We start from the raw sequence: 12,674 nt of genomic DNA, 5'->3' as shown, positions 1-12,674 counted from the left end.
GTTGCATTTGGTTGTCTTTTTAAAGACAGATCACATGCTATGATTTTTTGTGACGGATATTCTTGAGTTGGGATTGATTTCATGTAATCGAATGAACTATCTTTTAGTAAAGTCGTCCCAGGAACGCAACTCATCAATATTGGCAATATCATTTTAAAGTCGTCTACTTTAAAATGTATAATACGTGTCTGAATTGCCGATATAAATGAGTCAGATTAAATAAATTATTAGAAGAATTTTTTACTAAGCAACAACATTTTATTTATTTAGTATTATTTTGTATTTTGACAACGACACCCGACTTGGGCGTCGAAACGTTAATAAAATCATTTTTAGGTAAAATTGTGGCTTATTTCCCATTTGAATATACTTGATTATAAATTTTTCAAATGTTTACCCCTTGGCAAAACCAGGTTAATTAAATGGGTAATCAAATAAAATAAAAAACCAAAATTGGTATATTTTTTATAAAAAAGACCCATTAAATATGTGATAAAGATACGGATTTATAAAAGCGTAAACATCGTGAATACGAGGGGTGATGCATAACTTTTGATACTATGTGTAGTACTTATTACCGAAGATCTGGGTGAAGCACAACAAATGCTACAAGAATTAGACAACGTCTCTTCAACAATAGGTCTAAAAATGAACATCAGTAAGACCAAGTTTATAACAAATTTAGTTCCCAGCGAACACCTAACCATCCTTCCTTGATTTCCTCCTTCTTTGATTTGTACTATGACTATCATCTTCTCAAGTGATTTATTGTTTTTCATCTCCGAGACAGTCCTCTTTTGTGATATCTGGGATGTCTTCTGAGGCTACATTTTTGACTTTTGGTATTTGGCTTTGATTAGGATCTGGAAGTTCTTCTCGTTTATACAATTCTGACTAACAATCTTTAGTATTTCTTAAAATATCTCCCTTATTTGTTTTAGTTTCACCCTTTTTATTTTGCAAATATTTTTCATTTCTTCAGTCATTTTTCGGCGCAAAACCTTTAAATTTTTATTATTTTCAATGGCTTGAACTATGTGTTCAGTGGTGTAATTTTTGAAATCTTTTCGAATTTATTTTGACCTTTAGGTCCTAAGATCAAGTATGCAATTAAATTAAAATGTGGATAAATCTATAACAGATTTTGATATATTGTACAATGTAATCAAAACATTAATCATAAATAAATTTATAATTGTTCCAATTATTTAAATTGCAATAAACAAATTTCTCAAGAGGTTTAGCCTTCCTGTTTTTTTTTTTGTAATAAAGTTTATCTTAAAATGCTTATTCTACCGGTTGAGTAATATTTATTATTTGAAATGCCGATACGAATCAGTTAGTACATTCTTTCACGGTTTTTGATCTAAATTTTAAAGAACCGCTTGGATTGACATTAAATTTGGCATACGCATAGCTTACATGTCAAAGAAAAAAAGTGATATGGTGCCGATGTGTGCTTTTGCCCTGGGGGTGAAAAAATATATGTCCAAAATAAGTCTGGAAATGGATAAACTGACTAATTTTAAGTAACTTTTGTTCTATAGAGCTTTTTCGCCAAGTCAACACTTTTCGAGTTATTTGCGAGTGAATATGTTCATTTTTCAACAAAATAAATACATTTTTAGACGGTTTTTCGCAAATAGCTCAAAAAGTAAGTATTTTGTCGAAAAAACTTTCTTAGCAAAAATATAGCCTGTAAAAAAGTAAAAAAAAAAATGGTGTACATGTTAGATCTTTGGACCTCGTAGAATCATAGTTATAGCCAATGAAAAATAGATTCATATTCACCAAATTTCAAATAGAATCTTTCGTGAAATATCCAAAAAATTAAGCATTTTTTGGGGAAAATCCATTATAACTTTTTTAAAGTGTTTACAAAAATCTTTATTTCTGTTTTTATAAAAAGTTTCTAGCAATTTATTTAAGCAAGTTACGCTCAAAATAAAGTTGGCCCCTTTTGTTTTGGCAAAAAAAATCGGGAATACCACCCCCTAATTAGCAACTTAAATGAAATTAATCGTTACCGCTCCACAAATTATTTTACTTATGTTGTGTTTATATGATCTGTAAGTTTCATCGATTCAAAGTGCTTTATTTTTGAAAAAATTTGGTTTTAAAGTAAAATTTTTAAAAAATGTAATTTTGAAAAATATGCTTTTTTTCGAAATAACTTAAAAATTGTTAGAGATACCAAAAATCTCGAAAAAAAGTCAGCATTGCTTTTCTGAATATCATGTATTTTTTTGTTTTTCTGTTCGACAAAAATTGATTAAGATTTGGTGTTTCTAAATTTGCATACATTCGTGATCAGTGACGCGTTCAACCCCTTTGAACTACAGCCCTTTCAAAAATAAGGACTTTGAACCGATGAAACTTACAGATCATATAAACAATACATACACGAGTCAAGAAACTTGTGAAGTCGTAACGATTAAGTTCATTTGAGATACTAATTAGGGGGTGATTTTCCCGATATTTTTACCAAAAAGAAGAGACTAACTTTATTTTGAGCGTAACTTGTTTACTTTTGATGCCAGAAATTTTTTTTATAAAACAAAAATGAAGCTTTTTTAAACACTTTAAATAAGTTGTAATAAGTTTTCATGTGCTTTATTTTTGGTTATTTCACGTTAAAGTATTCCATTTGGAATTTGACAAATATGAACCTATTTTTAATTCGCTATAACTCTGCTTCTACTAAGTACAGAAACGTGATATATACACCATTTTTTAAAATTTTTTACAGGCTATATTTTTGCTATGAATGTTTTTTCGACAAAATACTTACTGTTTGAGTTATTTGCGAAAAACCGTCTAAAAGCGTGGTTATTTTGTTGAAAAAATGAACATATTCACTGGCATATAACTCGAAAAGTATTGACTTAGTGAAAAAACTCTATAGAACAAAAGTTACTTAAAATTAGCCAGTTTATCCATTTCCTGACTTTCTTTGGACGAATATTTTTTCACCCCCAAGAAGGGGTGAAAACCACCCCCGGGGCAAAAGCACATATCGGCACAATATCACTTTTTTTCTTTGACTTGTTAGCTACGTGTATGCCAAATTTCATGTCAATCCAAGCGGTTCTTTAAAATTTAGAGGTTTTGCAATATTTTACCGTTAAAGAACGTACTAAATATTAAAATTTATTCATTTGGAAAAATTTGGAAATATTTCGGAGTTAAGCATCGTTTCGTTAACATACGAATTACCTCATTTTCTTTCCCCCCGTCTCCCATCTCTATTTCGGTGTTTTATTCCATGTTATGTCAGGGTGAGTGGTTAGGAATATATTGGGATGGGTTCGCGATAAACTGCTTTCCTTTAAAATTTTTGGTATGGTTAAATGAGTAATAAGGACAGCTTGATCCCGTTAAATGAACCATTTTAATACGATTAAATCAATATCAAAATAATAAAAAAGAAATAAATTTGATTTTCTATTGTGAAAAACATAGAACATTTTAGTTCTATTGTAGAAAGTCATTTTTGTTTTTTGGTATGTACATATTATATTTTTGAAGGTTATGGACAAAGTAGTAAAAATAATTACATTTTGTATTTTATTGAGTTCTTTTGTTTTATTTAACATCGCTGCAACTAAATGACGAGTTTTTTTATTTGTTTTTAGATAGAGACTATTCGAGTGGTATTGAAGAAAGAATTAGACCTGCCAATTATTGAAATGTCAGATTCTAAAGCCAGATTAGAAGGTGGAGATGTTTTGTTCACAGGTAAGTTGTTTTCAGCACAAGTTGTTAAAAAAATCGATTTTTTCTTTATTTATCTTTATACATAGTCGCTTCAGTCATTCTAGAAACCAGTGGCCTTTCGACATCAGGCCAGCGGTATATCTAGATCGAATGCCGAAATTTTCTATCAGGGGCGTAGCATGGGGCAGGCATAACACTATGCTAATTAAATTTTTTAAATTCTAAAAGTTTAATAGTTTTAAAAGACTAATGACAAAACTAAAATTTGTTTAGGTCGAGAATTTTTTGTCGGAATATCTCAATCCACGAACGAAGCAGGAGCCAGAGCAGTAGCAGCCGCATTTCCAGAGTATCCGTGCACACCTATAAAGGTAAGATTAAATAGATGTTTATACCCCAAGCGTATAAACTCAAGGGCCTCTGGCCCGAGAGTTGATATGTCGCCCGAGAGCGTAAACATCTAATTATGCACGTGGTGCATACAAAACTTTATGTCATACCGGTTCATTGCATCAATTCAAGTTTTAATTTTATTTTATATTCATTAGAAGTAATATTGTATCGCATCAGGTATTTAGTACCGTTCCTAGGAAAGTGATGTTGGTTAGCAATTTGTTATTAACGTAAACCATTGATTATAAACCACCACATAGATAGCTCACCTCTTGGTAACCGAAAGACGTATCAACAACTAGATGGCGCTACTCGAAAACCGTATCGAGATTTCTTATTCTCTCTCTGACTTGCGAGGAGGTAGTAGTAGTGTCAGGGCCTTTAAAATTAGGAGGTTTTACAATATTTTACCGTGAGTGAATGGACTAAATCTGTAAATAAATTATGTATATTAGCTTGAAATATTTTGGTTTGCAACAATTCTGGAAATTAATTTGTTTGAAAAGTTACAAAAAAAAGTAATTTACATGACATGTAATTTGTCACTGCTAATTTTATTATGTATTGTATATTTTGTTATTCCTTGTAGTGTATTGATAAATAAATAATTTTTAGAAATCCTCTACTGTTTTCATTAATCAATTTTTAGCGTTTTTTCTGAAGTAAAATCGGAATTCCATAATATAGATTACAAGCACGTTAAAATTATTTGTGAAAATGCTGAATGCCATCCTTATATTGTCGTCTATTGCACTGGACAATGGCCGGAGCAGGTAATAACTCAAATTTATTTTTCAATCTTGGCAAAGATTTCAATTAATGTCGCCACCATACAGTCTGGTAGTACTTAGGCTTGAGGGGCAAAGAGGTGTAAGTGGGCGGAGTTTAACACTGAATTCGTTTTTACCTAGAGTGAGGTATCTATGTGGTGGTTCATAATCAATGCGTAAACAAAGTTTTTCTGTGACATGGTCAAAAAAAGTCAGAATGCAAAAGAAATTCGATATTTCTGAAGAAATAGTTCTTCTTCTTTAAGTACCGTGCCCAAATTTTTAGGCGTGGGTAGCTTCCATAACAATTTGCCGATATCGTTCTCGATCTTGTGCGGCATGTAACAATTGATCTGCTGATAAGCCAGTCCGTTGACGAAGGTTTCGGAGCCATGAATATTTCTTTCGACCAATTCCTCTTTTTCCGTCGATCTTTCCATTGAGTATTAACTGCAGCATCCTATATCTGCTACCTCTCATTATATGCCCCAGATATTCAAGTTTTCTCTTTTTTATCATCTTCATTAAGTCACCTTCGCCTTGACCTATTCTGTTTAAGACTTCTTTGTTTGAAATGCGTTGAACCCAAGATATTCTGAGCATTCTACGATACGACCACATCTCAAAGGCTTCTAATTTGTTCATCATGGTAACCTTCATGATCCAGGTTTCACACCCATATAGTAATACAGGATACACAACATTTTAGGAACTTGATTCTTAGTTGTAAGTTCAGCTGAGAGTTGCTCAGAATAGATTTAAGTTTCATAAATGCTCCTCTTGCAATTTCTATACGAGTTTTAATTTCTTCATCCGGATTTAGTGTCTGGTTTATCCAACATCCTAGGTATTTAAAATGGTTAACTTTTGTTATTGATTCATCACTGACAATTAGTTGCATAGGGCCGACGTCTTGTTTACTAACTACAAGTAACTTTGTCTTTGTTGCATTTATGTTAAGTCCGTTATTGGAGCATTCTCTAGTGACTCGATCAATAAGGAATTGAAGATCTTCGATATTTTCAGCCATGATCGCGGTGTCGTCTGCATATCTGATGTTGTTAATAGTTTCTCCCCCGATTCGAACTCCACATTGTCCTTCCAAGGCTTCATTAAAAATTATTTCTGAGTATACGTTAAACAAAGTTGGGGATAACACACAACCCTGTCTGACACCTCTTTGAATGCAAATTTTGTCTGTTTCTTTGCCGTCTACCAGAATAGAAGCTTCTTGATTCCAATATAGATGTTGTAAAAGTCTCAGATCTTTATCATATATTCCAATCATTTCTAGATATTCAAACAACCTATCATGTTAAACTCTATCAAACGCCTTCTCAAAATCTATAAAGCAGACGTAAATTGGTTTCTGTACTTCCCATGATCGTTGAAGTAATGTTAACATTGAGAACAAAGCTTTCCTTGTTCCCAATCCTTCTCTGAAACCGAATTGTTTGTTTCCCATTGTCTCTTCACATTTCTGCTTGATTCTATTAAGAATTATCTTAAGAAGTAGTTTGAGAGAGTGGCTCATGAGACTAATTAGTCTAAAGTCTTTACATGATGATGTATTAGGTTTTTTTGGGAGTGGAATAAATGTAGACTCCAACCATATCTGTGGCATCATTCCAGTCTCGTATATATGGTTATAAATGTTTGTTAATTGTGACATTGTCGTCATCCAGAAGTTTGAGCCAGTCTGATGGTATTTGGTCAGGGCCTGGAGATTTCCCATTTTTGCTCTGTTTGATGGCTTTCTCTACTTCCGCTTTTAAAATACTAGGACCAGTATTCGTATACTTTGTGGTGTTAAGTGGTGGCCTCGTATCCAGGAAGAGCTCTTTTATATAGTTAGTCCATTCTTCCTTTTTTTCATCCAAGTCGAGAATTATGTTACCTTTGGAGTTTCTCATAAAGTGAGGAGTTCTTTTTCTCTGAGTGTAGGTAATTTCTTTAAGCTTTTTATGTATATTAAACTCGTCATGTTTTCTTTGTAGTTCTTCCATTTCACGACATCTTTGTTCCATCCAGTCCTCTTTTGCTCGCTTAACCTCGTATCTTATTTGTCGATATATCTCTCTATACCGAAGAAATAGTTAAATAATAAAAAAGCCAAAAAAGCGACTGAGAATCTGTTACCGAAAAAATCCAAAGAAACGTACAAGGAATACGCTAAATTTCAACAATGGATGGCAGAAAATAATACTGAATGCGTAAATGAGACGTATTACTGGCATACTTTGGAGACATATATACTCTATGTGGTTCGTAACTAAGTAATAAATACACAATATTAAACCGGTATGACATAATAGTTATTTATGTACCAAGTCAGTAAAGTGGCTCTTTATCGAACGAGTCTGATATTACGAGAAGAGCGAGCGTAGCAAGCGAGGCGAGTAACAGACGAGTTCGATAAGGAGTCTTTACTGACGTGGTGCATACAAAATTTTATATCCAACATATATTTTTTAAATTTAATGTCGTCCGAACCACTGGGGTTATAAACGACAACAATGGAAAATACATATTAAAAATAAAAATAGAATGTAATATTAAGTAAATACATATTATGTACTAACAAAAAGTATACCTGAAAAATTTGTGATACAGTTAAATGTCTTTTATTCCTATTTCCGTTAAAAACTGTATGATATTGTTGATCTTTGTATTGTCTCTAAGAAGCTCATATATGCCCCTGGGAAGATTGAGTTTACTTCTCGGTTGCTGGTATATTTGACGATCGGTTAAGATATGTTTTATTGATATAAAATAATATTTGCCAACATAATTTGATATTGGTTTTAACACATACTTGCAATTAACAATTTAAGAACATTTTAAATTTTACACGTCATAATAATTTCATGACAGATGACTTTTGCGTGATGGCCGCTTTCGATTTTTAATCGATAGTTATCAATATTAAATAATTACTAAATCGGTAAAGTTTTAATTTATTTTATATGAATATAATTACAAAATACTACAAAATTTTCCTTCTTGACATAAATTTAATTGATAATATCGCCAATTGTGTACAATATTTTTAATAATTAAAGTAAATAAATTTTAAGTTCACTCAAATACTCGCCCTTCGATTACTGCCATCGACCACCGACAATTTGATTAATCGCGGCAGGTAAAGTAAAATTCTTCTTTCAGTACAATAAAGTGTTACTTTACTGCCGCAAATGAGTACAATAATGAATGACTTTAGTGACGGTTGGTGATAAAAAAAATATATTTTTAAACAGTTTAACACTATTTCTGTTCTTATCATTGTAAATGAGTTTTTAGTGTGGTCATTACATAGTTATATTAATATGAAAATCGGTTTCTAATGATAGTTTATGTCACATAAGGAATAAAATCCAAAATGTGTTAGAGATGGACACTATTGGATACGTTTCGTTTGTTGCCATACGGAACTGCCCAAAATTCCTTTTATATCACGAACAAAATTGATAAAATCTATATTTTATGTTGCTTAACCGGTACGGTACGTAAATTTGTATGTAGAAAAAGGACCGAAATAAAAAGGTAATGGTTTGAAAATTATTAACCTATTGTTTATAACTTCGTGGCAAATAAACTTGTTTTCTTCGCACATACTTTTTTTCTTTTTCTAAGTATTGTACGCACACGACCACATGGCAATTAGGTAAGAAAATAAGTACAGTAGACTCCCTCTATAACGAGAACTGAAATGGCAGACTAATTACCTCATTATAAGCGGATCTCGTTATCTCGGCAACAATAATATTTAAGTGTTTTGATGCCTCTTACGTAGTTTATTAGGTGTCGATGCTCGACGAACAATGAGAGGACTTCGCCATCGTAAATTGTAAATCTCCAACAATATTCAATATCGGTCAATAAACAGGAAGAAGTTTATTACAGGCGGCGGGGTTTATTACAGCAATGGCCTCGAGAATAACACAGATGTTGGGCACAGATACAGGCAATTGGGGTATTTATTTATAGCCGTTCTGCGCTGAAAACAGGTAAAGAAACTAAGTAACCTAACATAATACATTTAATATTTCATTTTTCCTCGTTATAACCAAATATGCCTCGTTATAGAGGGTTATAGTTCAATAGGAATTTCATGGGACACCTAATGTACCTCATTATAAACGAAACCTCGTAATATCCGTGTTCTTTATAGAGAGAGTCCACTGTATCAAGTATCTAAAAAAGTTGCTTCACTCTTCCATATTTTAGAAGCAGTCTTGTTGACGAGGGATGTTGCGGCCGCGGTGGTGAGGAGATCGCGCAAGCTCCGTAGTCGTTATCATATCTATGCACCTACTCAGTAGGAACACAAAATCCTATGCTAAAACCTTACAGGACAGGGAGGTCTAGGAGAGTATATATTCTTTGGTAGAACTATAGTGGAACCCTAAATTGTTTCAGGTTCCGGATTCCAAACACTTGAAATCGTTCATCACAATGGGTGGACCGGATTTGTTGTGCGTGGGTTCAAGTAAGGAAGCGCAAGAGGTCTTGAAGAGGATGGAAAGGGAAGCTACATTCAGTTACGGTATTATTACGTTGCCCGAAGATGAGGCAGCAAATGTTTTATATTTAAACAATACATTGGTGCATAGGAGTGTTGAAGAAATACCTCAGTCGGTGAAGGTAAGTTGCTGTTTTTTTCCTGTGGTTTTACACAGTTTTACACAGCTTCAGCGCTACACAGCTTAAGGGTTTTACACAGTTTTTTTATTCTTTTTTGTTGGTATCAATCGATAACTTAATTTTGTTAAGTTAGTGTGGGTTGTGGGTTAATTTTGATGAATAAATTGAATAAACATAAATTTGTAGTTGGGCATTAAATTAATATTGATTCGAACGTCCGCCTATGGTTATTTTGCAAAAAAGTAGACGTTGACGTAAAAACAACTAGAGAATAGGGCATTCCAAGATTTTGACGTTTGGGAGGCAAACTGGCAAACATTGTGTTTGTTTATATTATTTGCACCACAAGTTTTTTACCGTTAACGGTTTTTTAGTTGTATTTTCCGAACATTTTGTTGTAGATTTTGTGTAGTTTTCAGTTGTAGAAGTACTTGAACGAGTTTATTTAGTTTTAAGCAGTGAATAAATAAACATGAGTGCATATAAAGTTGTTGGTAGACAAAAATGTTGCTAGTAGGTACCTAGACGCACAAGCGAAAGATTGGCAAAATAGGTAATATAGGCAAAACCTACGGTTTAGACGTTTTCCAAGTGTAAGGCCGATGCCACATTATGCGTTTTGACCGGATGCGTTTCCGCCGCATCCGGTGAAAACACATAGTGTGACAGATCGGTCCGGTTGCGTTGGAAACGGATGCGTTTTGAGTCATCGGTACGCGCTTACAAACTGCACCAGACTAAACGCATAGTGTGACAGGTCGGTCCGGTTGCGTTGGAAACGGATGCGTTTCCGCCGCATCCGGTGAAAACGCATAGTGTGACAGATCGGTCCGGTTGCGTTGGAAACGGATGCGTTTTCACCGCATCCGGTCAAAACGCATAATGTGGCATCGGCCTAAGTAACATGGGCATAGTTAATTATTTTTAAAATTTTTATAGGACGTTTTATACCATTTAAACCATTGTTTTTGTCTCTTAGATAAAAACTAAATTTAGTTGTTTTATGTTTTTGTCTCTCAGACGATAACTTATTTAGTTGTTTTGCGCTTAAAATGTAGTACTGATGGTAACCGATACAAGATACAACTGAACTTTATCATGAATATTTCGCATTCCACACTTCAAAACACAACAGAAATGAGGCATATTATCTTTTTAGATTAATTCTTCTAGTGAGAATATTAAATTAATCCATGTACAAAACAAAATTACAAAGAAACGCAACTAAAATAATCTAAAACACCTGAAGAACTGATAGAATAACATTTGTTTGCCTCCGCGCTGTCAGATTGATCTAATTTTGACAGCATGTTGGAATGGCTTATTGAAAACTTCAACTTTTCTGATAAATATCCATAGGCTGACGTTTGAATCTTAATCTTAGTCTTAGTTAATAGGACTTTTCATCGATTGTCATTTGTTTCGAGCTTCGACATAATATTAATATATCTACGCCATACGTCTTGGGTTTGTATCATTGTTATATACCAATAACGTATGACGTAGATATATTAATATTATGTGACATATCACACAAGCTCGAAACAAATGACTGTGAATGAAAAGCCCTATTGAAATTAATTTATCGGACTGGTTATCTGATACCCAAATTTTATCCGACACTGCTATATTTGGATAAGGGACCCTCCAATCTATTTATTTACTTGTGATTCGTGTCTGAAATTTTGTAATCGCAAAATAACCTGCCATAATTAACGTATTTACGTTGTCGGACTAAAGAAACGAGGCTGTAAATTTGTCGGACAGGAGGTCCACAGTTTTTTGTAATTTATTATAAGTACTTTCAATTGAAAATTATAGTTTTGTAATAACAAAACTGTACTGCGCTAGAGTGACATCTTGCGAGTGTCGGACTCGACGATCTCTCCCTCTTTTTTGTCCGAAAGAAATAATTTATTTTATTTTAACGTATAATGTTTCGATTAAAATTGACAATTATAGTTTTGCAATAACAAAACATAACCACATAGTTCTGAGAAATAAGGAAAAAATATCGTGTTGGTGACACAACCCCCTCCAGGCCGAAACCAAATTTTTTGAGTAGTATGGACATCTGGAAACATAACCTACAGTCCATCTAATTTACTTACCGTTGCACGTCATTATCTACGTTAGAGATCTAAGTTGACATTGTTGCCCAATTACAAAAAATTCTTGAATTCATTTTAAATCAAATATATCACACAATTTTTGCGGAAGTGGATTATGCAGCAAAACAAATTAACATATTCAATGTAAATAAATAAAAACTTTAGTAATAGAAAACAAGAATTAAGTTATAATCTTACGTTAAAGTACATAATAAAAACAGTAAATATATTGACAAATACTTTTAGTAAAGACTATTTCACTAGACTGTTTTTAACTGATAAAACGGCATAGCAACGCTTGGTTTTCTACTGACAAAACTCCTTAGCGACGTGATTTCTCAGCGACAAAATTATGACAGATCCGTCACGAAAGTGTCTGGCAATAACAAATAAATAAAAATTATATTTCGTTGATATGGTGCATTAATTGTCTCGTGAAATAGTCTTGTCGAATATCACTCGATTGAAATTTTTTTTCCGGCAAAATATTCTCCTGGTTTCATTCAAGTTCGTTGCCTTTTGGTAATTTTCGCTTATGAAATATTGACAAAATCACTCGACTGACGTCTCGTGATTTAAGTCAAAATTTAATTCGCGAAAATTGCCAGGCAACAAACTTTCATACCAGTCGCAAATATTGCCGACACAATTTTCTCTCTTGTGATATTATATACGAATATAAACAAATATGAAGTGTCATCACCGTAAACTGTCAAATAAATGCTACCAATTTATGCCAAAATATCACCTGCGTTCGATTATAGTTACAGTGTATTCCGAACAAATGTGCTTCATAAAAACACTTTATAATCCATTTATACAAATTAAATGAAACATATTACTGTGTATTTCTTTAAGTTGACATTAATAGAAATCTTTAAATATTATTTCTACGCGTATATAATAAAATATGTCTAGTGGCTGTAATGCCAGTGTACTCGGCAAAGAGATTCTAAAAAAGAACACACCTACCGCCTAAATATTTCGTGTTGGTGTCATGTGACGAAGACGCGGATGACGTGCAACGGTAAGTAAATTA

General features: G+C 33.0%; 1 protein-coding gene across 1 annotated transcript in view; it reads left to right on the top strand.

The window, feature by feature from the left end:
- LOC114336713 (N(G),N(G)-dimethylarginine dimethylaminohydrolase 1) overlaps positions 1 to 12,674 on the top strand; it is a 34,146-nt gene that overhangs the window by 16,754 nt on the left and 4,718 nt on the right. Inside the window, exons 2-4 of the mRNA XM_028287074.2 lie at positions 3,636 to 3,738; positions 3,991 to 4,088; positions 9,300 to 9,524. Of these exons, the coding sequence (XP_028142875.2) occupies positions 3,636 to 3,738; positions 3,991 to 4,088; positions 9,300 to 9,524 (426 nt within the window). The remainder of the gene's footprint in view (positions 1 to 3,635; positions 3,739 to 3,990; positions 4,089 to 9,299; positions 9,525 to 12,674) is intronic.

Source organism: Diabrotica virgifera, chromosome 8, assembly GCF_917563875.1.
Source record: "Diabrotica virgifera virgifera chromosome 8, PGI_DIABVI_V3a".
NCBI lineage: Eukaryota > Metazoa > Arthropoda > Insecta > Coleoptera > Chrysomelidae > Diabrotica > Diabrotica virgifera.
The sequence above is the reverse complement of the archived record's forward strand: the minus strand, read 5'-3'. Positions and strand labels throughout refer to the sequence as shown.